At 37.1% G+C, this 26,999-nt stretch overlaps 4 protein-coding genes across 6 annotated transcripts; 2 read left to right on the top strand and 2 right to left on the bottom strand.

Moving 5' to 3' along the window:
• Positions 1 to 59: 59 nt before the first annotated feature.
• LOC140793679 (autophagy-related protein 11) lies at positions 60 to 10,153 on the top strand. The gene is made up of 5 exons (XM_073145325.1): positions 60 to 1,137; positions 3,695 to 5,402; positions 6,598 to 6,815; positions 8,168 to 8,381; positions 9,501 to 10,153. The coding sequence occupies exons 1-5, from the start codon at positions 188 to 190 to the stop codon at positions 9,882 to 9,884; spliced, it is 3,474 nt and encodes a 1,157-aa protein (XP_073001426.1). The 5' UTR covers positions 60 to 187; the 3' UTR covers positions 9,885 to 10,153.
• A 458-nt stretch (positions 10,154 to 10,611) lies between these two features.
• LOC140794068 (uncharacterized) lies at positions 10,612 to 14,845 on the bottom strand. 2 transcript variants are annotated; one of them, XM_073145905.1, is made up of 6 exons: positions 14,508 to 14,845; positions 13,678 to 13,944; positions 13,048 to 13,221; positions 12,850 to 12,956; positions 11,863 to 12,194; positions 10,612 to 11,404 (listed from the first exon to the last, which is right to left on the bottom strand). In XM_073145905.1, the coding sequence occupies exons 1-6, from the start codon at positions 14,673 to 14,675 to the stop codon at positions 10,839 to 10,841; spliced, it is 1,614 nt and encodes a 537-aa protein (XP_073002006.1). In that variant the 5' UTR covers positions 14,676 to 14,845; the 3' UTR covers positions 10,612 to 10,838. The 2 variants fall into 2 exon arrangements, with proteins under 2 accessions (XP_073002006.1, XP_073002005.1); XM_073145904.1 differs by having other exon boundaries at positions 14,475 to 14,805.
• A 2,890-nt stretch (positions 14,846 to 17,735) lies between these two features.
• LOC140793678 (probable folate-biopterin transporter 3) lies at positions 17,736 to 20,173 on the top strand. Its single transcript, XM_073145324.1, has 5 exons — positions 17,736 to 18,302; positions 18,667 to 18,926; positions 19,079 to 19,174; positions 19,265 to 19,435; positions 19,515 to 20,173. Exons 1-5 carry the CDS (start codon positions 17,930 to 17,932, stop codon positions 20,091 to 20,093), a joined length of 1,479 nt encoding a protein of 492 aa, XP_073001425.1. The 5' UTR covers positions 17,736 to 17,929; the 3' UTR covers positions 20,094 to 20,173.
• Positions 20,174 to 20,670: 497 nt separating this feature from the next.
• Positions 20,671 to 26,700, bottom strand: LOC140793933 (sister chromatid cohesion 1 protein 3-like). Of its 2 annotated transcripts, none has more exons than XM_073145713.1 (14): positions 26,481 to 26,700; positions 26,000 to 26,261; positions 25,863 to 25,909; positions 25,728 to 25,777; positions 25,561 to 25,628; positions 25,087 to 25,484; positions 24,628 to 24,739; positions 24,052 to 24,188; positions 23,547 to 23,971; positions 23,378 to 23,414; positions 23,234 to 23,276; positions 22,972 to 23,107; positions 21,847 to 21,984; positions 20,671 to 20,959 (listed from the first exon to the last, which is right to left on the bottom strand). In XM_073145713.1, exons 1-13 carry the CDS (start codon positions 26,602 to 26,604, stop codon positions 21,886 to 21,888), a joined length of 1,938 nt encoding a protein of 645 aa, XP_073001814.1. In that variant the 5' UTR covers positions 26,605 to 26,700; the 3' UTR covers positions 20,671 to 20,959; positions 21,847 to 21,885. The 2 variants fall into 2 exon arrangements, with proteins under 2 accessions (XP_073001814.1, XP_073001813.1); XM_073145712.1 differs by having other exon boundaries at positions 20,821 to 20,959; positions 25,863 to 25,912; positions 26,481 to 26,686.
• Between the last annotated feature and the right edge of the window lie 299 nt (positions 26,701 to 26,999).

Here is a 26,999-nt window from a genome sequence, read left to right as displayed (position 1 = left end):
TGATGTGAATCAGGGTTTCTTTCGGTGGATTGTGGGGAAATTTCTGTTTGTTTAGTGGTTCTCCCTGTTTGGATTTGAGCGGATTAGGGGGGAAAAAAGAAGGAAAAGTAACTATTTAATTGGTTTAGAGTTGGGATTTTTATTCCGTAAGGTACTGGTTTTGGGGGAGGAGACGGTGAGGGGAAAGATGAGCTCCGGCTCAACTGTCACCACCAACGACGACTTCGTCCTTGGCCGGAAGCTTCTGGTCCATGTGGCGGAGAATGGGCATAGCTTCGAGTTCGAGTGCGATGGCTCCACGACCGTCGAGGCAATTCAACGGTCGATAGAGTCGTTGTGCCGCGTCCATATCGGTGATCAGCTTCTCCTGTGCCGCAACACCTCGCTGGACTCGCAGCATCCATTGTCGTACTACAAGCTACCGCAGGATGATCGCGAAGTTTTCCTTTACAACAAGGCAAAACTTCATACAGATTCACCTCGCCCGCCCCCTGAAGCCATCGACGTACCTGAGGCTGTGGTGCCTCCTCCTCCTTCACAGGATCCTCACTCCCTTGATAGGGCAACTGACCCTGCTCTCAAGGCTTTGATTTCCTACGAGCACCAGTTTCGATACCATTTCCAGCTTGCCAATGCCGTATATGATTGTACCCGAGTGAAATTTGAGGTCTGCAAAAGGCTACTGCGGGAGCAGCAGGTGCAGGAGAGGGCATTGGAAACGGCTCGTGGTAATCTGGATCATACATTCCGGAAGTTGCATCAGAGGTATACAGAGTTCATTAGGTGTTTCTCACAGCAGCACCGGAGTCACAATGATCTGTTGGCTAATTTTGAGAGAGATGTGGAGAGGTTGCGGGTTCTGAAGCTCCACCCAGCACTTCAGTCTGATGGTCGCAAATGTTTGATCGATCTAGTGAAGGAGGCTGACCTGCGGAAGTGGGCTGATATTTGCTTTAATTCTCATAGGCAGTTTGAAGTTAAGGTTTCACAATTGAAGTCAAATTTTGGGGAGCTGAAGAGAAAGGTGGAGAATTTGATTGTTGCTATGAACTCAGCTGGTAGCAAGGATTTAGAGCTTTCAATAAAGGACCATCATAAAATCCTTAATGACCAGAAAAGTATAATGCAGAGCTTAAGGTTAGCCTATGAACCATCTTTTCGATATTGTTCTTTTTGTCTACATTGGTACTTGCTACAATTTGTACATCCTTTATTTGTTTCATGTTCTTTGCGTTGTCATCTTTGCAATACTAGATATTTGCTTATTTAAGATTAAGTCTTCTCTTTTAGTTATTTATTTTAGATTCATTTATTTTTAGGGAGCATGCAAGTGATCTAGTGTTATTATATAGAAACAGATAGCGAATATAAGATAACTCTTACAGTGATAACCAAGAAAAGGAAGAACATGAATTATTATTATATAGAAGCAGATAGCAAATATAAGATAACTCTTACCGTGATAACCAAGAAAAGGAAGAACATGAATTTACTATATAGAAGCAGATAGCGAATACAAGATAACACTTACAGTGATAACCAAGAAAAGGAAGAGCATGAATTATTTGAGACAGTTTGGCATGTTCTATGATTATCTGAACGAGAATACCCCATTATTTCATCGCTCATCTATACACGCATTCCTTTCCTTCATAAATTATTAGTGTACTACCATGTACTTCATAACATCCTCAGAACTTATATTCTTGTCTTTCAATCATAAGAATGATAGCTTGAAGGAGTGACCTACAGTAGAAATCAAAACATTAGCAAAGAAAAATCTCTGGCTTGCTCACAATTCTCTTAAAATTCCACTTCTATCTGATCAAAAGGATATTGATTGACCAGAATGCTTGAAGTAGAAGATTGATCTCCTATTGTAAAATACATGTGGACAGTATTCACTGAGTACAATATTGAATGTTCACTAAAGGCTTGAAGTAAAAGCACATGTATTAATTGGAGTTTTAATTTTCTTCCTCTTCATGTAAAAGCTCTATGTAGTTATCTGAAACTATTATGTTAACTTGAATATGTAATATTGTAGTATGATATTATGATATTAATGGAAATGACCTTTTGACTCAGTTGAATACATAATGGGTAATCATTAGAATTTAGCTTAAATTTGTGACTAGGGTGACATTTGCTTCCATTGGAAAAACGTTCAAGTTGAACAACATGTTCCCTTGCCCGATTTGTCTTTTTATTGGTAATTGCTCGAGTGTAAAAGGAGATCTGTTTTAAGAACTTAGCAGCAAATGCACAAAACTCTTAAAATATAAAAGAGCAAATGTTGCAACTTGCAAGACGAATCAACAAGCATAACCGTGTTAGCGACTTTGTTTGGGTTGTTAGCTCAAATAAGAGTGAACAGAATGGAGCCTTTCCTTAGAATTTGAGCCCCTGAACCTATCTTTGATCTGACTTCTTCACCTAAGTTTGTTCCTGCTTGATTACCTGCTTCTTTTTACTTTTGTCAAACTTTGTTTTCTCTTGTTCTTCATTTCTGCTAAGTTTTAAACTAAAAAATCTGCCTGATCCAAGCAGAAGTCTTATATCAACTTCATGTTGGGTTAGTTGCAATCTTTGGTTGGCGGCCGAAAGAGAAGTCATTTTTTCCTAATTTAGCCACTCATTGGATGTTTCGAACACTTAAGTTCACATTCGGATAACAACTTATGAGCTTTTAAGCCCACTAAAGTTGTACCTAATCTTTAGTACCAAGGTACATAGCACCACATTGGCTTTGGCATGTCGTTGGGATGTTAGATCCTCCATAATGACTGTCATGGTTGCTTTTAAGAAGACTTGGATTCACCATAATGGTAGGTCTTGGTGGCTATGTTTTCAAATCATGGCAGAAGCTCTTCAGTAATGAAGGCAACTCATCCCTGCATTTTCGTGCACTGACAGAATTTTTAGGGATATATGTATCATTGGATATGATCCATCCTTTTGGCTTCTGACTTTTCATTTGCATGTATATAACATGAGAGTCATGAGTTCAAGTCTTGTGTTATGTAGTATAATGCAAGAAATGAGTTTATGAACAGTATACTAAACTTTGATACTGGCTCTAGTTTGATTATGAATCTTGTTGAAGTTATCTGTATATTTGTGTATCTGTGTATGTTTATAGGTTGTGATTGTATGCATAGGGACATTCATGATTTCAGTAAATGATTTCTTCTTAAGAAAAAATCTACTTGTTGTATGTGATGTCAACTTGGAATGGAAGAGCTATCTAGGTGCAATATCATATCAAAATGTACACAATATTTCACATCTAACATATTGTTATTCTATTAATGATTTCAATATTATGGTTTGTTAGAGGGTGCCATTATGTTATGGCAGCTTGTATCCTTGCACTTAAATGTTCATGGGTTCCATCCATGCAAAATTGCACTTAGATACTCATGGAATTAAATTATGCAAAATTGCAAATAGCCTCTCCAATTATGGAGGTAAGACAAGGCTGTGTTCATCTTGTCCCACCCAAACCTCACATTGGCGAGTCTCGTGTAGTCGTCCACTGAGATGTCAAACCATTGTGCATTGTCTTTAGAGAATGCCGCACTAATCCAGATGATTGGTCTAGAATTGGCAGTTTGTCTTTCCTTCTACTCTTTGTGTAATTTTAATCCTAGTGTATTGATAGTTGATGTACGAACATGTTGATCTCCTGCAGTAAAGATGTCAGTACTGCAAAAAAGCTTGTTGATGATTCTTCAAATCCCCAAGTTACTGCCTCTCTCCGCCCTCATGATGCAGTTTCAGCTGTTGGACGTATATATGATGTTCACGAGAAAGATCAGCTTACCAATTTGCATAATTGTGACCATGCAATATCAAAGTTACTTGATAGGTCTAGGGGTAAGAAAAATGAGATGAATCTGTTGGTTCATGTCAGTATGCAAAAGGTCAAGTCTGCTCAATTTAGTATCAAAGATATGATGAACGAGCTACATGCTTTCCAAGAAGTAATGGGACATCAAGACAGAGAGTTTGAGAATCTAAAATTTGTCAGTGGAATAGGTCATGCATATAGGGCCTGTCTTGCTGAAGTAGTAAGAAGAAAGTCTTCTTTGAAATTGTACATGGGCTTGGCTGGACAGTTGGCTGAAAGGCTTGCAACGGAGAGAGAAGCTGAGATTAGAAGAAGGGAGGGCTTCTTCAGGACTTGGAGTAAATATATTCCTCATGATATCTTGGCGACCATGGGATTGTTTGATTCTCCAAGCCAGTGTGACGTTAGTATAGCTCCTTTTGATGCCAATTTGCTGCAAATTGATTTGGTTGATGTAGACCGTCTTGCCCCACCATCTCTAGTAGGATTGCCTTTTAAATCTGAGAGATCTGGAATACCTAAGACTTTCCCAGATACATCCACTAGTTGTAATTCAGCAAAATCTGAAGAAAGCTCTTTGCATACTGGTGAGAAAATTGACCTCCAAGAACTTTTTGAGGGTTGTGATACTGCAGATATTGCTGGAACAAGCAGAATGGAAGTTGAGAATGCTAGGTTAAAAGCTGAACTTGCTTCAGCAATTGCAATAATCTGTAGTTTTGGTGCTGAAATTGGATATGACTCTGTAGATGAAGGACAAATCAATGATGCACTGAAATCGATGAAGGAAAAAACAGCTGAAGCTCTTCATTTGAAGGATGAATATGCCAGTCATCTTCAATTAATGTTAAACAAGAAGCAGGAGCAGTGTTTGTCCTATGAAAAGCGTATTCAAGAGCTTGAGCAAAGACTGTCAGATCAGTATTTGCAAGGGCAAAAGCTTGCAGCTAGTAAAGATGCATCTGATTCTGTGCTTTCAACTTTTAAGGCAAATGACTGTAATCTGGATATATTTGGTGATGGGCAAGCTCAATTACCTTATTCATCAAATATTCTTATGGACGAGGTTTCTTCTACATCTGCATCAATGGAACCAAAATTGGACAAGATTGCTGGACAACCAAATAAAGATGGAGAAGGTGGAGATGAAAACATGACAGATCTTTCAGGCACACTTAATATGCAGTCAGTGGATTCCACTCGCAATTCCATGGATGCGTCTATGTTGGAACCACCACATGATGAACATCAAGTTGGTTGTATCAATGAGGAAGGGAAAATGATGGCTCCAGAATTGGTTGTATCAAATAATACTTCTGATGTCTCCAAGGAGGAGGATCCTTTGAACATTTTACCTTGTGGAACTAATGATCAACTTGCTTTTGACGTGAAATCAAAGGATTTGCTTATATTGGACCTGCAAAATTCCTTGGCAGAGAAGTCGAAACAATTGGATGAAACTGAATCAAAGCTTAGAAATGTTATGGAGGATGTTACCTCTCTCAGAAGAGAACTTGAACACAGTCGAAACCTTCTTGATGAATCTCAGGTAAAAGGGATATAAGCTTTATTTTCTAGTGAACAGTGATGTTAAATTTGTGCTTAATGGTAGCTCATATAACATTTTTGTTCTTTGTTCTGCTATTTGGAAATTTTAAATCTTCTCATCTGCATGAAGTCCTCTAAATTAGTGGTGAGCTTTGATCATTTGTATGCGTACTTCCCACCTAAATCTACCTGGTAATCCTAGTCATCCTTGTACTGTTGTAATGTTATATCCTAGGTATAAGCTACTAAACTTTTTTCTAGTTCATCCAGTCATCTACTTTATCTTGTTATAATGTTGTTAACCGTTAACACTTACCACCAGAGGCACATGAGATAAGAGGGAATTAAACTTCCAGGAGACAATTGATGAAGTCTGTCACTTATCACCAGTCATCTACTGCTTTAACCTCAGACTAGTTGTGGCTGCAGATAATTGAAGTGATTAAAGTGCTATGGATCTTTTCATGATCTTGCGTTAATGAAGTCTACAAAGTTGTCCTTTTCTTTCCTATTGTGTTTTTCTTTCTGTAAAGATGTCATGATTTCTCATACTTATATCTCCCTGGTTTCTAGGTTAGTCATGAATCTACTAGTTTGTTAGTTTCTCAAAAAGTGTTATAAATTCAGTTTTCACTCATATTCTCACACCATGTTGGTTAAAAACATAATATCGCTGTCTATTACTCTCGGTCTTACTGTAAAGAGTAAGAGACTTCAATACCCCCCCAAGAGATGTATATGGCTCTGTGCCTCCACCCATATTCAGAGGATTTTTATAGAATTGCTAAATAGATTTTTCTATGGTTTCAGTTTTCCCCAAGAATGTGACTGTATCATTCTTTTATCCTATTCTTAAATGCTTCATGAATTTATTGAAATCATGCCTGATATTGCTTACTAGCACTATAGACGGTTGGTAAAACTCATTTCTTGTATTATCTTGTTCTGGCTAAATCATTTCATGTTGATAGCTTGTGGTAAGAACTTAGTAATGCTCTCTGGACCTTTGCAACTTTGAGCTTTGAACTATTTGAGGAAATATTAGCTTTTTGACAATCTTCTATGTTGGTATTTCTATTTTCTGTAGAACATGCATTTAATAATTCAGATGTGGATTGCCGTGCTTGTCCTCTCATTTATAGGTTTATTTGATGTACAATTATTGATATTCTTTTGTTTGCAACAATTCAAAACAGATGAATTGTGTACATCTGGAGAATTGCCTACATGAGGCAAGAGAAGAAGCTCGTACCAATAAATGTGCAGCTGAGAGAAGGGCCTCTGAGTATGATGCTTTGCGATCGTCTGCTCTTAAAATACATAGTCTGTTTGAGAGGCTTCGTAGCTGTGTCACAGCTCCTGGTGTGTCTGGGTTTGCAGAGACTCTCCGCTCTCTAGCTGTTTCTTTAGCTAGGTATTCAAGCACTCTCTCGTCTTTTAAAAGTATTTCTTGTGCCGAGCATTATCCTTTTTTATCGGACTTTGATATTGTTAAAATCTATATTTCTTAAAACTAAAATTCTGAAGCATTTTTTATTACATCTATAGTACAGTTTTAAAGAGCTAGATATATTTAAGTGTGTTATTGCGGTTAAGGTTCAATACTGCTTCCTGGTGTATCTCTTGGCATCCCTGGACCCCACTTTTATGAGCCTGGTGCATTAGAACACCTTTTCAGTAATAGATTGTATCAGAGATATGTACATGTCGGGAAGAAGTGACAGATTTGAGCTTCCGGGTTGAAATCATTTCTCCATTTTACTCCCTACTACCTACAAAATCTGATGTATGTTAAGTTTTTTTGGTCGTATTGGTCAGTAGGATCAAGTTCTTGCAGTGTAATTATCTGTACTTTCAGCTTGGTTAGCTCATAAAGAGATATATACATTGCATATTCCTACACACATATGAAAGTGTAGTGTAAGTAGCAATATAACATTTTTAGGGATTGTACACCTCCAGTTAGTGATGGTCCAGATGATTTTATGGGATCAGCTAACATTTCACAGGTCTAACTTGTTTATTTTTATAGGAGGATTCAAACCTATTCCATGTTGTTGGCATAATATACATAACCAATTCCAAGAACAAAAGTATACATACTAGTGCTGTTTGTCACAAGTGCTTGTGATGTTCTACTATGGTGGTAGTCTTGTACAATACATGGTAACTTGCAAGAGTCCAATGAGTTTTGTAGATGCTACTTTAGGACGCTAAATTATGCTATCTTAAACATAGTTTTTGAACAGGGATAATTTTGTGGATGATTGGTACTTTAATTTCCATTCTACATGCTAACTGTAAAACCTGGCGCTGATAAAGGCTGCAACATAAGGTGAATTGTATAGCTAGATGTTAGGTTGAAAAATAATAACTGTACGAATAGCAGGAATTTAGATATTAGGTGAAAAATAACAACTGTACAAATAGCAGGAATTTAGATACATTGTGCTCCACACTGCTGATTCTGTAGCTTATAGATTTGCTGATCTTGATAGGCTTGTCTTCCAAAAGATATATAATTAATTAATTACACACCAATGCGATATTATTTTTCAAGAGTAGGTAAGCTAACAGTCATTTTGCAGTGGGTATGTTTGTGAGAGCCCTAAATGCTAATTGGCACTCCGTTTATGGATTCTGCTTTATCTACATTTTATGCAGGGTTTTATGATCTCTTGATTTTTCTGTCTATGCAGGGTTTCATGATATCTTAATTTTTCTCTTATCTCACAGTACTCTCATCTTTCTTTCCACCTTTCTCAGTTCCGTTAAGAAGGATGAAGGTGATGGTAGTGTTGAGTTCCAACAGTGCATCAAGATCCTGGCAGACAAAGTTGGTTTCTTGTCCCGGCAGAATGTTGAGCTGTTAGACCGTTCTTCTAGGATGGAATCTGCACATGCACATCTTATAAGAGAATTGGAAGAGAAGAAAGAGTTAATTAAAAACTTATATACTAAACACCAGCTAGAAAAACAGGTCTGTTTCTTAAGTCATTTTGAACTTCTAGACAAGTAGCATTTGCTTTAATATATCATGCGATGGACTACATATTTTACCTGAAATATTTGGAGAAAGTTTTAACAAATCTATTTGCATTTGGTTATGCCTCAGGATCATAAAATTTTGTCCCAAGGTGGAGAAAAGAAGCACTCACTTTTTTCTTCCTTGGGATGAGTTTTTTTGGATCTCGAGCCACATTCAAGAGCTACTGAATTGTTAAATTCTTTTCAAAAGATCTACCGTAAAAGTTTTTAGTGCCCTTAAATTATCTCTCAAAGAATTAGGTTTGTTGTTCCTACATTTTCTTCTAAACATGAATATCTTGTAATTTTGGTGCCCATCCACATGCATCTTTTACTTTAGAAATAAGTATGCTCTCCCTTATCTTCTACGGAATCTACATTTAGTTAGATTTTTGAACAATAATTGATTGATGTTGACATTATTACCACCAATTGCATCACCTCAGCAATGAAAACAATTCATATCGATGACTTTTAGTCTCAGAGAAGGTGTTTAGAGACTTACTAGTATCAAAGAGTGTCATCTTTTACCTGCTTGCATTGTGCTGGGTTAAGTAAAAGTTCCTAATTTTTTATGTAGGTTAGTAAATACTGGAATTCTTTTTCAAGGGACACAAATCAGATAGGTTTTTTCTAAATTCATAATTATATATTTATATTACAATAAGACAAAAGGAATGATGATATGGGTGGTCAAAACTTGAAACCCCTTAACCTAATCAGAACTTATAAAATACTCAAAAAAAAATTATTTGAAGATGAGCCAAACTCCTTATTCTTGACTTGTGGAAAAGCTCATGTAACTAAATTAATCTTTTAGCCAATGCAGATAGTTGCAACTTACGAGTCAAAGTTTCTAGAATGACATATAAGCAATTGAACCTGTAATACACACTGCAATTTAATCTTTTTTAATTGTTTGAACTTTGAATTGAGCCCTTTAAAGTCACTTTCTTTATATGCTGCATGACAATTGGCCAATTACTTCCAAGTATTAGGGTTTTCTGTTTATCTTCCGTATTCCTGTTCTTTTATTTGGTGCCATATCCACTGAGGCAAATTCTTTGAGCAGGCAAGTAAAGAAAAGATATCCTTCGGTCGTTTCGAAGTCCATGAACTTGCAGCATTTGTTGAAAACTCTGCTGGGCATTATGAGGCAATTAACAGGAACTGTTCAAACTATTACCTTTCCGAGGAATCTGTTGCTCTGTTTACAGAACATCATCCAAGCCGACCAGATTACATCATTGGCCAAATTGTGCACATTGAGCGTCGAACTGTTAGGGCACTGCTGTCCCTGCGAGCCGACCAGATAGAAGCTTCAAGTTCTGATAGTAGCGGCAGGCGGTCAGGATATGGGGCTGCCTCCAACCCATACAATCTTCCTGCTGGTTGTGAATACTTTGTGGTAACAGTTGCTATGCTACCTGACACCATTCATTCAAATCCTTCCTGATCCTGCCTGTGGCCGAAATGAAGGGAGAATTTAACTGTACATATAGAATATAGACCACTTTGGTGGGGGTTATCTTGTACATATGATCTGTTTCACTTTGTATATAGGTAAACTTCTGATGTTATCAGACTCTGAAATGTGAATATTCTTAATAATCACTTGGTTTTTTTGTGGTTATATTATTCTCAGGCAGGAGCTTGTAATTTCTTGTTTCTCTGGAAAATTCTCTCTTAAACAGCTGGGAGAAGAGAAAATGTTCGTAAACACTACACATATTTCTTACTTTGGTTGATGGATTGGCTGGAATTTTCTTAGATTAAGTGACAGCAATGTGGCTGTCAACCATGTACTATAACCTCAATAACTTCCGGCTGTCATTTTAAAGTTTGTTATTTTGGACGATTCGTGTTCTATTTTTATGGATAAAGTTTGAGGTAGTAATCTAGTTTGAAAATTAAGTTCAATAAATTTAATATTGCCACACTCGTGAGTATGATATTACTCACTATATAGGATTTGATAAAAAGAAACATCTATTTAAAAGGGGTGCAACACTAAGAATGAGAGGTCCATTGAAAGGATTTTATCTTCTGCGATAGAAAACTTAAGAAGTCAATCCAATCTAAATGACCCAATAGTTTATATCAACCATTTAAATTGCTACATTCTTCGGTCGACATTATTATCATTTGTCGTACAAAAACGTTTATGATAAGTTTTGAGAGAGTAGAAAAGAAAGGCTGTCTCATTACTTGCTCTTGACAAACACTAGACCTTCGATTTACAAAAGAGGACCCTTATTGTGCAATCAAACATAATGGCATAATATGCCCGGTTATCAAATTTAACAAAGCTTGAACTTATATTTTATACTATACACTAATATACAGTTAGAAGAAGAGAAGAGAAGGGTGATCCCCTTAACGTCATTTTACATTATGTATTCACACTAACTTATCTTCTCTGGTTTTCAGTATCTTCATCAATATTGTACATGAACTGAGGGAGTGAAGCAATGCGTGGAAGATGCATCAGTAGCTCTCCAAATGATTCCTTTCGGGCAATGCTCCCTGTATGCTTGAATTCGAAGGAATCATTAGCTTCGTTTGCCGTAACGACCGGATTAATCACTGGTTTCCTCTCGGATATATCAGTATCCATGCTATCTCCACTTGCTGCACCATCACTAGTTTCTACCTGCAGATTTTGAAATGTGGAAGGATCTTTCTGAAGCAAACAGCAGAGAGAATTAACCCTCGACATAAGGGACTTCTCATCTGAGGGTAATGAGATCAGGGAATCACTAAAAAGGTACTGAGATAGCTCTTTCAGCGTTTTTTTGTTCAGTAAGTATTCAGAAAATGCTAGTGGATTTCCAGAATTGATCTTTCCGGAGGGGCGATGTCCCAAGTGGTTCGTGAAATTGCCTACAGATGTGGAAGGTCTTCCCGGGAGGCCAAGATCTTTTAGTACCTTGGTCTCACCAGAAGCATTTTCTTCAATCTCCTGGCTGTCCATTACTGAAATCAAAAGAAGACGAAGAACAGATCAAATGCTGATAAAAATACAGAAAGTTGATCAAAACAATAGCACCAAGAAAGTTACAAAAGAGAAGGCAAAAGAGCATCAAGAATTTCAAACTTCAAATGATTTGAGCATAGGACTAGTAGAGAAAATTCCATCTAACAAAATGCTGTACAGTCAGCTGTACTGGCGGCTAAAGGAACTATGGAAGCTAAAATGCAATAAATCTTTCATGCCAATCATGTGAAAGTAGCAAAAGAAGCGATGATGGAATACAGTGCAAAAGGCTAACGAAGGTGAGACTACAAGTCCTAGCCACATAATGGAAACATACAATAATTTGCATTCATTTAAAAACATACAATAATGTGAAAAGTACTCTTCAAATATTCATACTATCAAAAGTATAGAAGGCAACCAGTCATGAACTGATCTGAGGAGTTTGTCCGAGTACCTGAGCTAGGTGAATATGTTTGTCCTACAACATCCAGTGCCCAATTACTACAATCCTTTCCTTCAGTCTTTGAGCATCTTGATGAACCAGAACGAAGTGATTCGGAGTCCCCCAATCCTTGGTTTTGCAAGTCGTAACCATCATTGATTTTATGAAAGCCAAGGCACTTGGATTCCTCTTGGTCTTCAAAAACAGAGCACTGTGATTCAAAGTATGGATTCTCCGAGACAAAATCCGGTTGTCGACTCAGTGAATATAGACGTGGATCACATTGGATAAGCTTCTCGAAATGCTTGCTTAGTAGACCTTGTGGACACTGCAGATGATGCCTCCTAAAAACAGTCATCTCACAATTGTTATTATACCATGGATTGCACTTATTAAGGCTAAATTACATCAAACAGTGCAAAGAGGAGGCAGACATAAATAGATGCATAACAAAATTGAAGTTAGATTTTAATTGGGCTTCGCAGGGTTTGGACACATTTTTTAACTGTATACACGTGAAAAATGTGGAAGCTATATTGAAGTTCAAATATCAGAAGTTGCTGAAAAGTTTAGTGGCAGATTTTCCTTCACTGCGCCTAGCAGTTATATAAACTGCATCTCAGCTCCCACAAAAACAATAACTAGTTGATGAAGCAGACTTATTTGACAAGGTAAAGAGCAAAATAACTTAGATAAGCACAATACATAAATTTATTTAGATTAAAAGAAAAGGTCAAGCCGAGTGACATACAATCAACATATTACAGCATGGCAGAGGAAATCATATATCTGTGATCACTTAAATCTCCAAAAATATACTATTGACCAACAAATCAAAACCCGTAACATAAAAGCATAAATGAACAGATCTAACTGATGGATCTTGGTATGTGGTTGGGGTACTCTTATTTGAAAAACATATTTTCACATAACAACTTCTGGATACTTTTGCATCATCATCAAGGGTACAAATTGACTAAGATAACATGATGGAATTACCTGTGTATGCTTGCTTGCTGGCCAGTAAAATCTGAAGTTGCCTGCCACAAGGTGTGCTTCCTAGGCTGTGGATTGGTCTCTCTAAAGAAAAGCGGCTGCCTAGCCAACTTACCAGAACAAGAAGAAGGACATCAGAGAAAATATATATATATATATATCCAAGAATTCGTAGTGTCATGTACTCAAATTATGAATTACCACTATATCCAAGGTTCCATGCCCATTTTCTGGGCAAGTTGCATTCAAAGCACTGATATCCGACCATTGTATCTCGATCTTGCTTTTGAGACCTCCATCAAGAACTTCCCACACAAGTTTATGCTTTGCAAAGTAGCACTTTGCTACCAAATCACCTTCATACCTTGATATGCGCTGTTAGGGAAAAGATCTCAGTTAGTCATGCAGAATCCTACACTACTGATTATTAACTTGGAAAGGAAGTAAATTGTGTACCTTTTATATTATACTAAATCTAAATTAGCATGAAGTTAATTTGATTTCTTCTCACATAATCCGCATGAAAAGATTGGCAATCAAGCTAGATTAGAGAAAACAAACCAGCAGGACACCTCACAAAAAAGTAAAAGCCTAACACTTAAACATCAATAGCTTCCCAGAAATGAATGTGCTGATGGTACGACTAACCTCTCAAAATTTCAATCAACTCCTGTCTGAGGTGCATATAAATAATAACAAAAAAATGAATGTTTCTATACAGTCATGCATCAAGACAAAGTAAACAACACTTAAGATTCCCGACCATGTCTAAATAGTCCAATATTATTGCCACGTAAACTATAAAAGTAAAGCCATCAAACATAATTATACCTCCCAATCCCCTATTCTCAAGAGAGAAGCAGGAAAGTTTGAAGCTTTCAGTTTATCAGAAGTGCCCGAACCGCTGGAGGTCCTACCATCCTTCTTTTTTCCAGTTTCAAGATCCTCACTTGTAGAAGCAGAATTCGTTTGAGAAAGCCTCATTTGAATTAAATCCACCAACGATGGGCTCTTCCTCAGCCGTAAACCCAATGGACTTGGTTCATCCAGAAAATCATAGAGAAGCTCCTGTGAAGAGATTATACTTGTCCCCAAGTCCTGCAATCGGATTACTACATAAGTTTCTAAAAGGAATCACAAGGCAAATTAAATCATACAGAACCAAAATATTGGTATGCGCCATTAAGCTCTCTGTAAAAATAATACATATTAAAACAGACACACTTTGAGGCCAAATCTTCTATTTGCTAATTTCCATAGAGAAGAGAACCATTCTGGCTGAAATATAAATATGGGTCCTTCTATCGACAACCAAAACTGCAAGAAAAAGGATATCTCACTCCAAACAATCCAAGAAATACATTTTCTATTACAACTCAACTCAACCTAGAAACAAACAGAAGACTCGGAATTATAGCTTTTAGCAGTAAAACTTAGAACGTGCCATCAAATGTTCACAATTCGAACCAAAGTAAATATGCTTTCACTTCTATTAACAATCAATATTGCAAGAAAAAGAAATTGCACCTCAAACTATCCAAAAAAAGGCAATACTTTTCTACGACAGATCTACCAAAACCGAGCAAACCGTTGAAATTTATTTCCATTCAAGGTCAGGAATTAGATACCTTCGCAGCAATTAGAGAGGAAGAAAAATCTACCTCCTGAAGATGAAAGGCAAGCTTGGATCTCTTATTGAACGGCCCGTGCTCGTCGTCCAACTGATCCTCAATCTCCAACTTCACCGCCGTCGGAGGCGGCCCTGCCGCCGCCTTTCTCGGCAGCTCGGAATCCGACCGCATCTTCCCCATACTTGGCAACTGAACCATCGGAACACCTCTAGCGTAACGGGCGACTGCGTCGAAACCCTAACTGGAATCAGCGACGATCTTCGGCGGTGGGGAGGAGAAGGCGGCGGTGGTAAGAAGTCGTCTCCTTTCCGTTTCCGTTTCTGGAATTGAATAGTGAAATTGGATTACATAATAATATTTAGAAGGCTGACATCTTTTGTCGTCTTCTGCCGAGCTGTCTAGTAGTGCTTACACGTGCCAAGCGAGTGACAACGCATGGGCTTCTATAATTCGGGAATTACCATTTTACCCTTAATATCGGTGTTATTTTCTTCTCTTTGGGACCCAAATCACCTAAGACTTCGTTTTATTCATATTAGCCTAAATTACAAATTAACTATTAATTTCTCTCTCCTAATCGAACGATTAAAATTAAATAATACTAAATAAAATTAATCGGAAGTACCGGTCACTTTTCTAAATTATAAAAATAAATTAGTCATATTTTATTTCTCTCTCTTAACTATCTATTTTTTTTATAAAAAATAAAAATAATAATAAATTGGTAGTAGTGGGCACTCCTATTATTAAGAAAATAGTTATAAGGATAAGCAATAAGAAAATACTTAAATTCTTTTTTTGTTATCAGTTAATCTAGTCATATATGTAAAATATCTTACCCTTTAATTTGTAAATAGATAAAAAATTATTTTTATAACTAATTGAATCATTGCTCTTAGACTAATACCAAAATATTAACTATATACCCCCTATGGTATTAATAATTACTTATAATCTTAGATTTAACATCTTGTTTAAAATTTGAATAATAGTATATGATAAGTAAATTAATGAAAGCATAATATTAATTTTTAAGAAAAAAATAATTATATTTTCGCTATTATAGCTCTTAGTGCAGTTGCTTATGGTAAAACACTAAAATTAATCCACTTAATTATCGTTTAATTCAAGCTTAGTAAATACGATGGCAAATTAGTCATTTCATGTATCTGGTTGGGAGAAGAATATAGGCGCGGGTATGTCGGCATTGGATGGGGTGGGGTGGGGACCACCAGGCACGTGCCCAAAGGGAGACCGGGTAAAAGAATCTCCTGGGCCCCGCCACCAACGAATCGTAGCCGTTAGTTCACTGGAAGTGGACGCGTGGAGGGAGATGAGTGCGCGGGTGGGAGAGAGGCGGCTGCGAGGCACGCCGATTTGGATAACGATGGGGTTGCACAAGGGAAGACGGACGACTTTAATATATATATTAGAATATTAGAAAATTTAATTAAAAAAAACACCCTATATTTTATCTTTATTATCGTTCAGGTCCTATCGATAGATATTTATCGTTTAGGTAAAAATACGTTTTACCCCCTCCCCGGAATCATTTTACAAACATTATTAATAGCCCTAGATTTGTCAAAAAATATGTTTAAAAAAAAAGTTTACAGTGAACTACCACTAATTTTCACATACTTTTCAAATATTTATTTCGTTATATTTTTATTACTTTTCCATATGTAAGTTGTCATTTGCAAGCCATGTAAATAATATTTTTTTTAAAAAAAATTAAGAGAGAAATTATTTACGAAAATACCCTTATCTTTCTTGTAGGGGTATTTTAGTCTTTTCTGCTTTTTTTTGTATATAAACACACCAAAAAAAAATTTTACTTTTAAATCAATAAAGAATTTTTGAATAAAAAATACTCTAATTTTGGATGAAAGTGCAGGAAGGTTTTTATCATTTTAATGCCTCAAGAATATTTTTGACATTAATTTTCTTGATATATCTTTAGCATATAGATGAGTAAAATTAACTGTAGATAAAAAAAATATTAATACTCTCAAATAAGTCCTTTAAGATTAAATAAGGGATAATTATATTTTTATTTTAAAAAATAATGAAATATTCTCTATTTCATAAGCCCGCTGTTTTTAATATTATTTTTATTATTATTTACACTCAGCCACCATTTAGATATTTTATCATTTTGACTCAATGTCTTGCTTTTAGTACCTTAAAAATGTAACGACGTATTCCTCTTTCACACATTAAGAAAAATTAATTAAATTAAATATAGAATTTTAACCTTTTTTTGAGATATTAAAAGGAATATATAATGTGGGATGCTATTGCTGACCCTAAGTCTATATCAAACCGTTTGATAAGTGTATTCAAGTATTATTTTAAAATCAAGAGTGAATCAAGCTCAAATCAAACTTAGATCCGTCAAGCTTGACTCTGTTTTGAATACGAGCCAAGCTTGATCGAACCTTATTGAGTTAGACTCGAGCAGATTTTGTATTTGGTAACCCTAACTCTATGTTACAAGCCAAGCTTGATCGAACCTTATTGAGTTAGACTCGAGCAGATTTTGTATTTGGTAACCCTAACTCTATGTTACAAGCCAAGCTTGATCGAACCTTATTGAGCTCGAGCAAACTTTGTATTTGATATCCCTAACTCCATATTACGAGCCAAACTTGATCGAACCTTGTCGAGCTAGCCCCGAGCAGACTTTGTGTTTCATAACCCTAACTCTATGTTACGAGCCAAGCTTGATCAAACCTTGTCGCTTGTTGAGCTGGGCTCGATCATACTTTGTATTTGATATCCCTGACTCTACATTACGAGCCAAACTTGATCGAACCTTGTGGAGTTGGCCTCGACTTTGTGTATGATAAATGTAATTAATTGGAGAGTAAAGTATGTATGTCACATATGATTAAGAACACTCTTGAGATACCCCGTACCCGAGAACGATGCATAATAAACTCTTGAGAGTACATTCAGCATTCCACTATCATCATATAGATGTATATACCAATCCATCTTATGATACTTTCTACCATAATTTGTGAATCATAGCGAATAAATGGCCCAGATTGACTGCCACTTGCATCAAGACGGTAAAGGTACGTAAAAAGTAGCACTGTGATGTTGCCTGTACAACGAAATCCGTGAATACCAGGAAAAATATGCCTCGCGTTTTACATGCAAATAACTAAGCACAATGCAAGTGGATCAAAACGGTTCGACGAAATGCCACCTTCTTCCTTGCTTCCTACTGATGCCGAGAAGCATTTCCTCGAACATTCACAGCAAGATATCTAGCTTATAGCATTCGTTCAATTTCTTGGAACTTAGATTTTGGTTGTGTTCTGACATGGCTCTTAAAAGGCCACACTGTCACTCAAAGTGTTTGTGATTCCAATCTTTGAGCCAAAATCGCATGTCCAAGTTAAAATTTTAGCAAAACACCGCAGACCCATTTGAGAATCTGAATGGAATCCCCGCCACCTTCTGAAAACTCTATGGCTGAGTGTTTACTGCAAGAAGAAGGAAGGCAAAGGCATGGAGCTCGTGCCTTTCTATGCTCCCCCTTGCAGTGGTTTCAGATGCTAGCAAAGGAGATGCATTGGAGCTTCGTTTACGGCGTCGTCATCGTCAACGGCATCAGCCAAGGTCTCGGCGGCGCCATTTGCCGAGTGGCGTCCGATTACTACTGGAAGGATGTGCAAAGATTGCAGCCGTCGGAGGCCCAGGTGTATCAGGGGATCACTTCTCTGCCATGGATAGTGAAGCCATTCTGGGGTCTTCTAACTGATGTTATTCCTGTGGCTGGATACAGGAGAAGGCCCTACTTTATTCTAGCAGGTAAATCTTATTGCTTCTAACTATCTGATGTTATGTTACAGTTATTTCAGTTATACTGTTTCAGATAGTTGGCCAAATCCTTTGTGCCCAAATTTGCTCTGATATGAAAGTAGTTAGCCAAATGTTGGAATAGAAGACTAAATCCATCAATTCTTAAGTTGAGTGAGTTAACATGGTATCAGAGCAAAAGATCTTAAGTTCAGATAGCCTAACAGAAGAGTAATCTCCACTGCTTCAATTCAAATTTGCATAATTTGGATTGTTTCATCCCCTTGATTGTTTGAAACTTTTTCCCTTTTTTCCCCTTTGTGGATGAATTTAAGAGTTCATCTTGTATACTTGAACAAATTTCTTTCAAATTCAGGTCTTCTGGGAGCTATATCTATGTTTATACTGTGGCTGCCAAAGGAGTTGGGCCCTCTTCTTGCATTGTTGCTGATGACTGCAGGAAGTGCGGGGATGGCGATGGCAGACGTGACGATCGACGCCTGCATCGCCGAAAACAGCATAAGTAATCCATCTCTCGCCGCTGATATGCAAAGCCTGTGTGGAATAAGTTCATCCATTGGAGGACTCCTGGGGTTCTCTATCAGTGGCCAACTTATGAATGAGTTTGGTTCAAAGGTTAGGTTCTGAGGATATGTGTCACAACTGAAGCATAATTTACAAGGACTTGCAATCTATTGAATATTGACAAATAAAGAAACCTATTTATGTATAATCTTGTAAATTTTGTATATTTTCTCAGAAGAATTCACATTGTTTTGTTCTTGAAGGGGGTTCTTGGCCTATTAAGCATACCAGCCACACTGGTACTTTCAGTTGGAATGCTGCTGAAAGAGATCAAGGTACCGATTTTTTCGCACAAACAGGTAAATAAAACCTTCCCAAGCTCGCAAATCGTATTCGAATAGCATAGCAATGACATACAAATTAGCTTCTTAGCTTCTTATTCTGATCAGATCTGCGGCAAATTACTGAAAGTAAATCACACAATGTGGGCTACATTGAAGCGCTCTGATGTCTGGAGGCCATGCATCTTTATGTTCACATCACTTGCATTAAGTTTAAGCATCCAAGAAGGAATGTTCTACTGGTATACAGATACAAAAACTGGACCATCCTTCTCCCAGGTATACTAACAAAATATAGTATACATTAAACAACCCTACCTTCAAAGCCACTGTCTATATCATTCTCCATTCCATGCAGGGAACTATTAGCTTCATCTATTCCATTGGCTCTGTGGGCTCTCTTCTGGGTGTCATGCTCTACCAAAACTTCCTCAAAGAGTATCCTTTCAGAGGCTTGCTCTTCTGGAGCCAAATGATCTCAAGTATCTCAGGAATGCTAGATCTTGTGTTGGTCCTGCGCTTGAACTTGAAGCTGAACATGCCAGACCGACTCTTTGTCATGATCGACGAGAGTGTCTCGCAAATGATCGGTCGTATCAGATGGATGCCACTTCTCGTGCTAAGTGCGCAGCTTTGTCCTTCTGGAATAGAAGGCACTTTCTTTGCATTGCTCATGTCAATTGATCATATAGGCATGCTCATCTCGTCATGGGGGGGTGGCCTACTGCTGCAAGCCTTGAAGGTTTCTCGAACCGAATTCGATAACCTATGGATCGCTATATTGATCCGTAATGTGTTAAGGATTGTGCCGCTTGCTTTGCTGCATTTGGTGCCAAAAAGAAGTAGCATTCTGAAGGTTGATAGCTTCATCAAAGCTGAACCTATGGAAAATGAAGCAGATGATATCGAGCAGTCATCGCTCATTGCCAACACCTAATAATATATATCCTTGTGCATTGTGTATCATGAGGCTTTCAGATCTGATTGAATGGAATTTTGTTTCTCTTCTTTATGACATAATTCCTTGTGATTTTTTTACTGTTTTATCAACTTTCTATTTGGGCAAGATTTGTAGAACCTGCAGAACCAATATACTATTAAGAAATGAGACAATTTGCAGTTTAACAGAAGAGAATCATCAAATTTGAGTCCAAAATCTAGATATTTATAAAGAGTAAATGAGCATTCATCTGCGTACAGCATCTAAATTAGGATATACTTTATATTATCTGAGGAATTTGATGCAAACTAGGTGTATAACCGTAAGTTTAGCTATAGTCATTATTGAGTAACAAGAATGGGAAGGACCCAATAGGAGATATCTTTGGAACTTGTTAGAAAATTATAGTAAATTAATTTTCAACTACCACATCAACTTCTAAAGCATTTATTCATTTCATTTCTTACCACATAGATTTGAACAACTTCCATGATATGCAAGTTGTAACACATCATTGAAGCCCTATTTCACAAGGGATTGAGATACATGAGGCTCATTCAAGTGCAAAATACTATAGGAGGGAACATGCTTCTTCCTTTTCCTTTCTTTTGGAGAAAAATACAAGTATTGAATTTGTTAAACTGAATCAATAAGGACTAAAATCAAAAACTAATTTACAGAAATAAATCCTTGTCACCTCCAAACCCCCACCCTTCCCTCCCTTCCAAAGGATAACTAGCTGGTATTTACAATAATTACTCATAATTAGTGGTGTGATAGAATATACACAGTATAGAGCCTCTTATCAGCATCTTGAAGTTAATTGAGTACTGAGGCATCTAAGGTGCTCATCCTTGGAGGAACTGCAAAAATTGCAGATATCAGTCATCATTAGTCATATCATATTTTGAGAATCTAAATGTTATAACAACTTAGAAAACTATTATAATGTGGAAAATTTATCATAAATAAGTGCTCAGACAAAAGCACTTAAAGAACAGTAGTGCAAGACTGTTCAATGTGATTATATATTTGCTTATAAGAAAATATGCACAAAAGATGAAAACGATACATTCTGATTCTGGAACTTTTTAATAGATCACTTTTTTTAATCCAGAACAGGGTTAAAAACAAGATTCTCAAAAGTATATTGTATTCTACTGTACCAAGATTATATGGACTAAAAGGTAATCAACCTTCATTTGCAACAAAGATCTACGGAACTCTCATCCAGGTTAAAAAAAGACCCCAAAAAAGTCATATTCTCCTATATGTAGGTACTGATGGATGATAGAATAACAGAAATAAGATAAATGAATATGATGGTTCCACAATCCACATTGTCAAAGTTTCTCTTCATGAACCTTTCAATTTTAAAGGATGGCAGGCAATATTGTCTTTCTGCTTTCTTGAGTTTTAATAAATTTACTCTTCCCAACACATAAGTTAAATCCATAATCACTGGGCTGGAAAGATTTGCACATGCAAGCATACATATATAAATATCTAACTACACTCATTCACACAGATACAACACAAACACCCAAAACACGCACACACACACACATATATATATATATTGTTGCTATAACAACTAACGAGTAATCACAATGAAAACTCCAAGCCAAGTTTGTCTGCATTCTAATTTGGATTTAATAAGGACATGATCAAGCATTTAATCCTCAAGAATATGAGTTTGAAAAGATTAGATATCAATTTCTATAGTTATAGCATGCAGTCAGAGTTCTACCTTTTGTACAAGGATATCAGAATACTTGAAGAAATCCATTCAGAATTTGACAGTTGATAGTGCAGGCTTAGTCGAGATTAGAATGCCACCATAGTCTTCTTCTTGTTGTACATCAACTAATCCGTAACTCTTCAAAACCTAAAAGCAAAAATCATTTATAATAAGCAACATGAAAAATGCAAAAAGCTGAGCTTGAGATGTGCCAGAGCCACAAGTGATGGGTACCTATCATGCCCATCCTTGCCTGAAATATAAAATTCCATCCATTTAAACTAAATCTACTTCTTGAGCTTATCTAAATTTATTAAGCCAGAAATGAGGGTGAGTGTTAGAATATAAAATATAAAAACCACCGTTCTCTAAAAGCTTAAACTTCTAAAGTAATAATGAGTTAAAATATGAACCTCTGGAAAAATCTTGTTGGCAAATTAATACTTCTAAGTTCTCTTGGTATTACCATGAATATTATTGTATATTATTAAAACTCTAATGCATGTATGTTTGAACTTCCATTAATATGTAGATAAGCAATTGTACATCCTTCTGGAAGCTGAAGGGAAACCAATTTTTCATCATTAATGTTATAGATACAAAAAAGAAATTGCGGCTCGAAAATTTTAGAGACGAAGGACTAAGGCTGGTTGATGTAAAGCCATTTGAAAAGCGAATCATAGTGTTTATGGAAATGGGTATGAAAAGTGAGAGATACTTTTCTTAGAAATCTGGACAAATGGAAGTTTAACTCCCCAAATTAGCACCTTATGAGGCTTTTCATATTTGCTCAATTTCTTTTATTCCTTCTACATGCAGAGGAAGAGGATATTAACACTAATTTCAAAGAAAACAGAAACAGGTTTTGTTCTAGCCTTTTTAACATATCAAGATAGATTAATATTAGTCCTCCAGTATGGTCATTGTGCAAAGACCTGATATGTGAAAACCTACCTTTTTTAGTGCCCAAAAAAGTAAAAAACTACTTGCAAGGCTTAGTTAACTGACTGTACATTCCCACTTCTCTTTTTATGCTTTAACTGAAGCAGAAGGAATGAGGCTAAGTCAAAAGGACTTCAAAAGCTTTTCAGATTGAAAATCTGAGTTTAAAAGAAGTGCAGAAGTAACAGTTACCAAAGTTTCAAAGAACATCCTTGCACATTGTTTTCTTGTTTTGCCTTCCAAAATTCTATTCAAACTGATAGTTCCTGATTGATCTTTTGAAGAGGGAGTTGATGGAGAATGTTCTTTTAAATATTGTGCCACAGCCCTGTGACAAAAATCATTAGTTAGAATGCAAATGATAATAGAGAACAGACTTGAATGACTAAATATGAACTATAACTTTTTTAGCCCACAAACAATAGCATTTGTATGGTTTGTGGCGGACAGTTACCTAGTCCTAGCAGACAAGTTGCCTACTTCTAGTGCTTCAGAACCTGCGTAAGTAGCTCAGACTTTGTAAATTGCACGGCGACAAAATTATACTATTGTTATATATCACATGTTTGTGAAAATAGGTAGAGTGCTTGGAGCTCACCGAATGATGTGTTACTTGCTTCCAGAAAATTCAAGTCCTACAGAAAATTCCAATTCAGGAAACAGAACCGAATTGCAATAAGATGGGTATCTTATTCAAACATAAAGAAGACAACAACACATGAAACAGAAAATTTTAATGAAATGAAATAAAGGACTAGTTCCCTTACTTCACCATCAGCAGAATTCAGTAGCCCAGGAATTTCTGGAGAATCTCTATAAAGAAAAGGTTGTTCTTCCTCCAAAGGAAACAAAGAAACTTCAGGCTCAGGGCCTACCCGTCCAGCCGACTCCAGGCTTTCAAATGTTGATAATACCTCAGTATCAAAAGTCTTTCCCATACCAGAATTTAAATTCACATCACTAGTTCTAAAAGGAGTAAGCTCCTCTCTTCCAGATGGAGACGGCACTATGTCAGGTTGGTTTGCTTCAACATGTGTATCAAATCGAGGTAGTTCAGGCTCCATATCTAAGTCAGGCATTGCACCTTGAGAAGACACATGTGCAAGCCCAGGAGAAGCCTCTAAGTGGGAAGAATCAACACTTGAGAGAGGAATGCTTTTCTTAAAGGTTTCTTTGAGATTGTTACACATGCCTGCAGAAAAACAGATTGTCTTATGGATAGTTCCTTCAAGCAAAAGCATAGCTGTGAAAGCTACAGGAGGATAAGATTACCGGAGAGCAATGGCTCATGGAGAATGACTTCATTTTGAAGAGTCCTGCAGAATTTCCAAGCACGCAGAGCTGAGCAAGGAAGCTTCCTTCTCTTGGATAATAATTTAGAGGTGTCTTCAAGCTGTTTCTTCATTTCCCTAAATGAAACACATTCAATCAAATCATTGATAAAAACAGCAACATTGCAAGTAACTATAAATGATATATAGTTGTTGAGTAAAACTGATCAATGGGTAAATTCCCTTAATCCTTAAGACTGCCTAAGAAAAGGATTCAACACATCCATGCAGGACAACCATATCCTTAAAGGTCGTGAAGTTGTAATATTCAATCTCTCTATTAAAGAAGTGTAAAATTTGGACTCATCATGAGCCCAAGATACAGAAAGCACTAAGAAAGGGAATCTATCAAATGAAAACCAACAGAAGATGACATGACTTCAACCAACTGATGCCTTTTGATTAAACAAGATTAGCTTATGTTTAAATTACTTTCTTAAACTTATTTGTGAAATCTCAAATACAATAGATATCAAAATTCAGAAGGTAAAGGAAAATAAGAGAGAAAGATACATACCCATTAGTCAGTACCAAAGATTCATCAAAAAACTGTTTTTTCTTCCTCTTCTTTGTCTTTTTCTCTTTGACCAGAGGAGATGGTCGAAGCTCTAAATCTGGTACCTGATGGCCTATGACATCAAACATCCATAAACAAAACTTGTAAGGCATTTTATGGACCTTGATATTTGTTAGATGCAAGGATTGCTATCATAGCAAGAGTCAGTGTGCAAGTCACGAGTCAATGAAAGACAGAAAGGTTTATATCCTCAATACAAGGGGATGTCAGGTCACTCTCATATGTGTGTTTCAAATCTTTGATAGTATGCACTGCACGCATGGGTCAAGACACCATCCATGCAGAGATGAGTAACAAGAGTGATGAGTACTTAAACTAAGGAGTGCTGAAGAAATAATAATAATCAGATGATCAACTTGAAGCACATATTATAACAAACAATTAGAAGAAGAAACCAACCTAAAGATATTCCGGTGTTAAGAATGTCAAGGTCATCTGCAGATGCAACACTTGGTGCATTTGCACGGGATGGCATTGCCAAATGTATACCTCCAGAAACCGATACACCTTCCATTATTGGAGAAAGACTGTCTTTTCTTTTCGTTGAAGGAAAAGAACCTTCATGTAGTACATCTGTCTCCATGTTGGCATCATCCCACCCTAGAAGATTTCGTGGCTCAAAAGATTGTACAGCCTCGCGCATAATTTCAATCTCAGGAACCTCTTGGGAAAAATGGGTCTGATTAAAACTGGTGGAATCTTCTGCTAGATTACTAGGACCAGGCTCTCTCAAACCTTTGGTACTGAGAATAGGTGTGGCGATTGCTTCCAAGCCAGCCTCAAATGGAGGCAATACACTAGAAAGATAGATTATCAAATAAAGATCAAAACAGATACTTCCGACAGGAGCTTCAAACATGAAAAGGACCATACTCTTCATTTATTGATCCAACTCCTGGACTTGAGTTTCCTCGCTGAGAAAATGAACCAGACCGGCTATCCTTTATAGTCAAAGCACACAAAAAAATATTTGTCAGTATTTGAACTATGAAGGTTCAGGAAAGAGCAAACAAGCAAGCATCAGACAAATAAATAGAGACCTCATTGATAAGGAAAGCAATATATTGATCCCCTCCGCCAGATATTTCATCTGCGACCACAGTAACCTATTAGTTTAAGCAAAAATACAACCAAACAAATTTGACCATCTGAATGAAAAGGGATAGAACTAAGACCTGTCATTGTGATTTGATCATAAGATTTGCAGTGATTATCCAAGCCACTGCTAGCATCAATATAACAGAATGAGATGTGGAAATGACTTAAAAAAGGCTCTCAGGAGGTCCAAAAAAGCTACCAAAGGAAAACTTACTCTATCTGGTTGACAGCATCATCCAACTCCAATGCATCGAGCTCAAAAGTATCCGGGAGAGTCACGAACTCAAACGGAGCACGGTCTGCTTCAATCGGCAAATCAATTTGTACTGCAGCAAATGCTGTCCTTATATCGGTGAGCATCCTGTTGCAATCCTGGAAGAGGTAGTTCACCTTCCACGAGTATATCCGAACAAGACCCAGAAGAAGATGCCCCGACAGTCTCAGAGCAAGCGGGACTTCGGGAAACATTATAGATTCTGTCGAAGCACAAAGCAAGACACCATGCATGAGATTTCACGAAAAGATTGGAAATTTGGCAATGTTCTCGCAATCCATAAAGGAATTGTGCAAGAATTTCATAAAGCAGAAACGGAAATTAAAATCAAGATCCAATCTTTCCTATAAAGATTGCAACTTTTTTTCTCAAATCTAGCGTAAGTTAGTATTCTAAGAGCGTGATCAAGCAATCAACACACCTGCATAGGAGGGGATGTCGATGACTTCGATCTGAGGCTTCTTGATCTTCCTCTCCAAGTGAGCCGCGATCCAAACCGTCCCGAGAGGGCTTTTCTTCGCGAGGAACGTGTGAGAGTAGAACATTTCGCCCACGTCCTCGTCTTCTCTTGATCCAATCTAGGGTTTCGCCCGGCTCCGATGAGGTGTCGGTTATCAGAGTTTTGAGAAGAAGAAGACGACGACGACGCTAGAAGGTCGAGGGCGGCAGATAAAAAGTAGAAAGAGAGGCGGGAAAAGAAGAGTTGGCGGGAAATTTGGCCACGAATGAGCTCGGCTAGAAATTATAAAACAGTGTAAGCTCGAGCTCGAGTGCTCGACTCGAGATCGAATCGTGCTGAGGAACCTTAGCTCGGGCTCGGCTCGATAAAGCTCATTTACCGGTCCGGCGAAGTGGCTCACCGGCGGTAATGATGACGAAAACAACACTAAGGCCTTGTCGAGAGTTTTTCTTTTTTACTATTTAACTCTCTCTCTCTCTC

The sequence above is a fragment of the Typha latifolia genome, chromosome 8 (genome assembly GCF_019914945.1).
Source record: "Typha latifolia isolate L0001 chromosome 8, TyphaL0001v2, whole genome shotgun sequence".
Classification (NCBI taxonomy): domain Eukaryota; kingdom Viridiplantae; phylum Streptophyta; class Magnoliopsida; order Poales; family Typhaceae; genus Typha; species Typha latifolia.
This window is presented reverse-complemented; position numbering and strand designations above follow the sequence as displayed.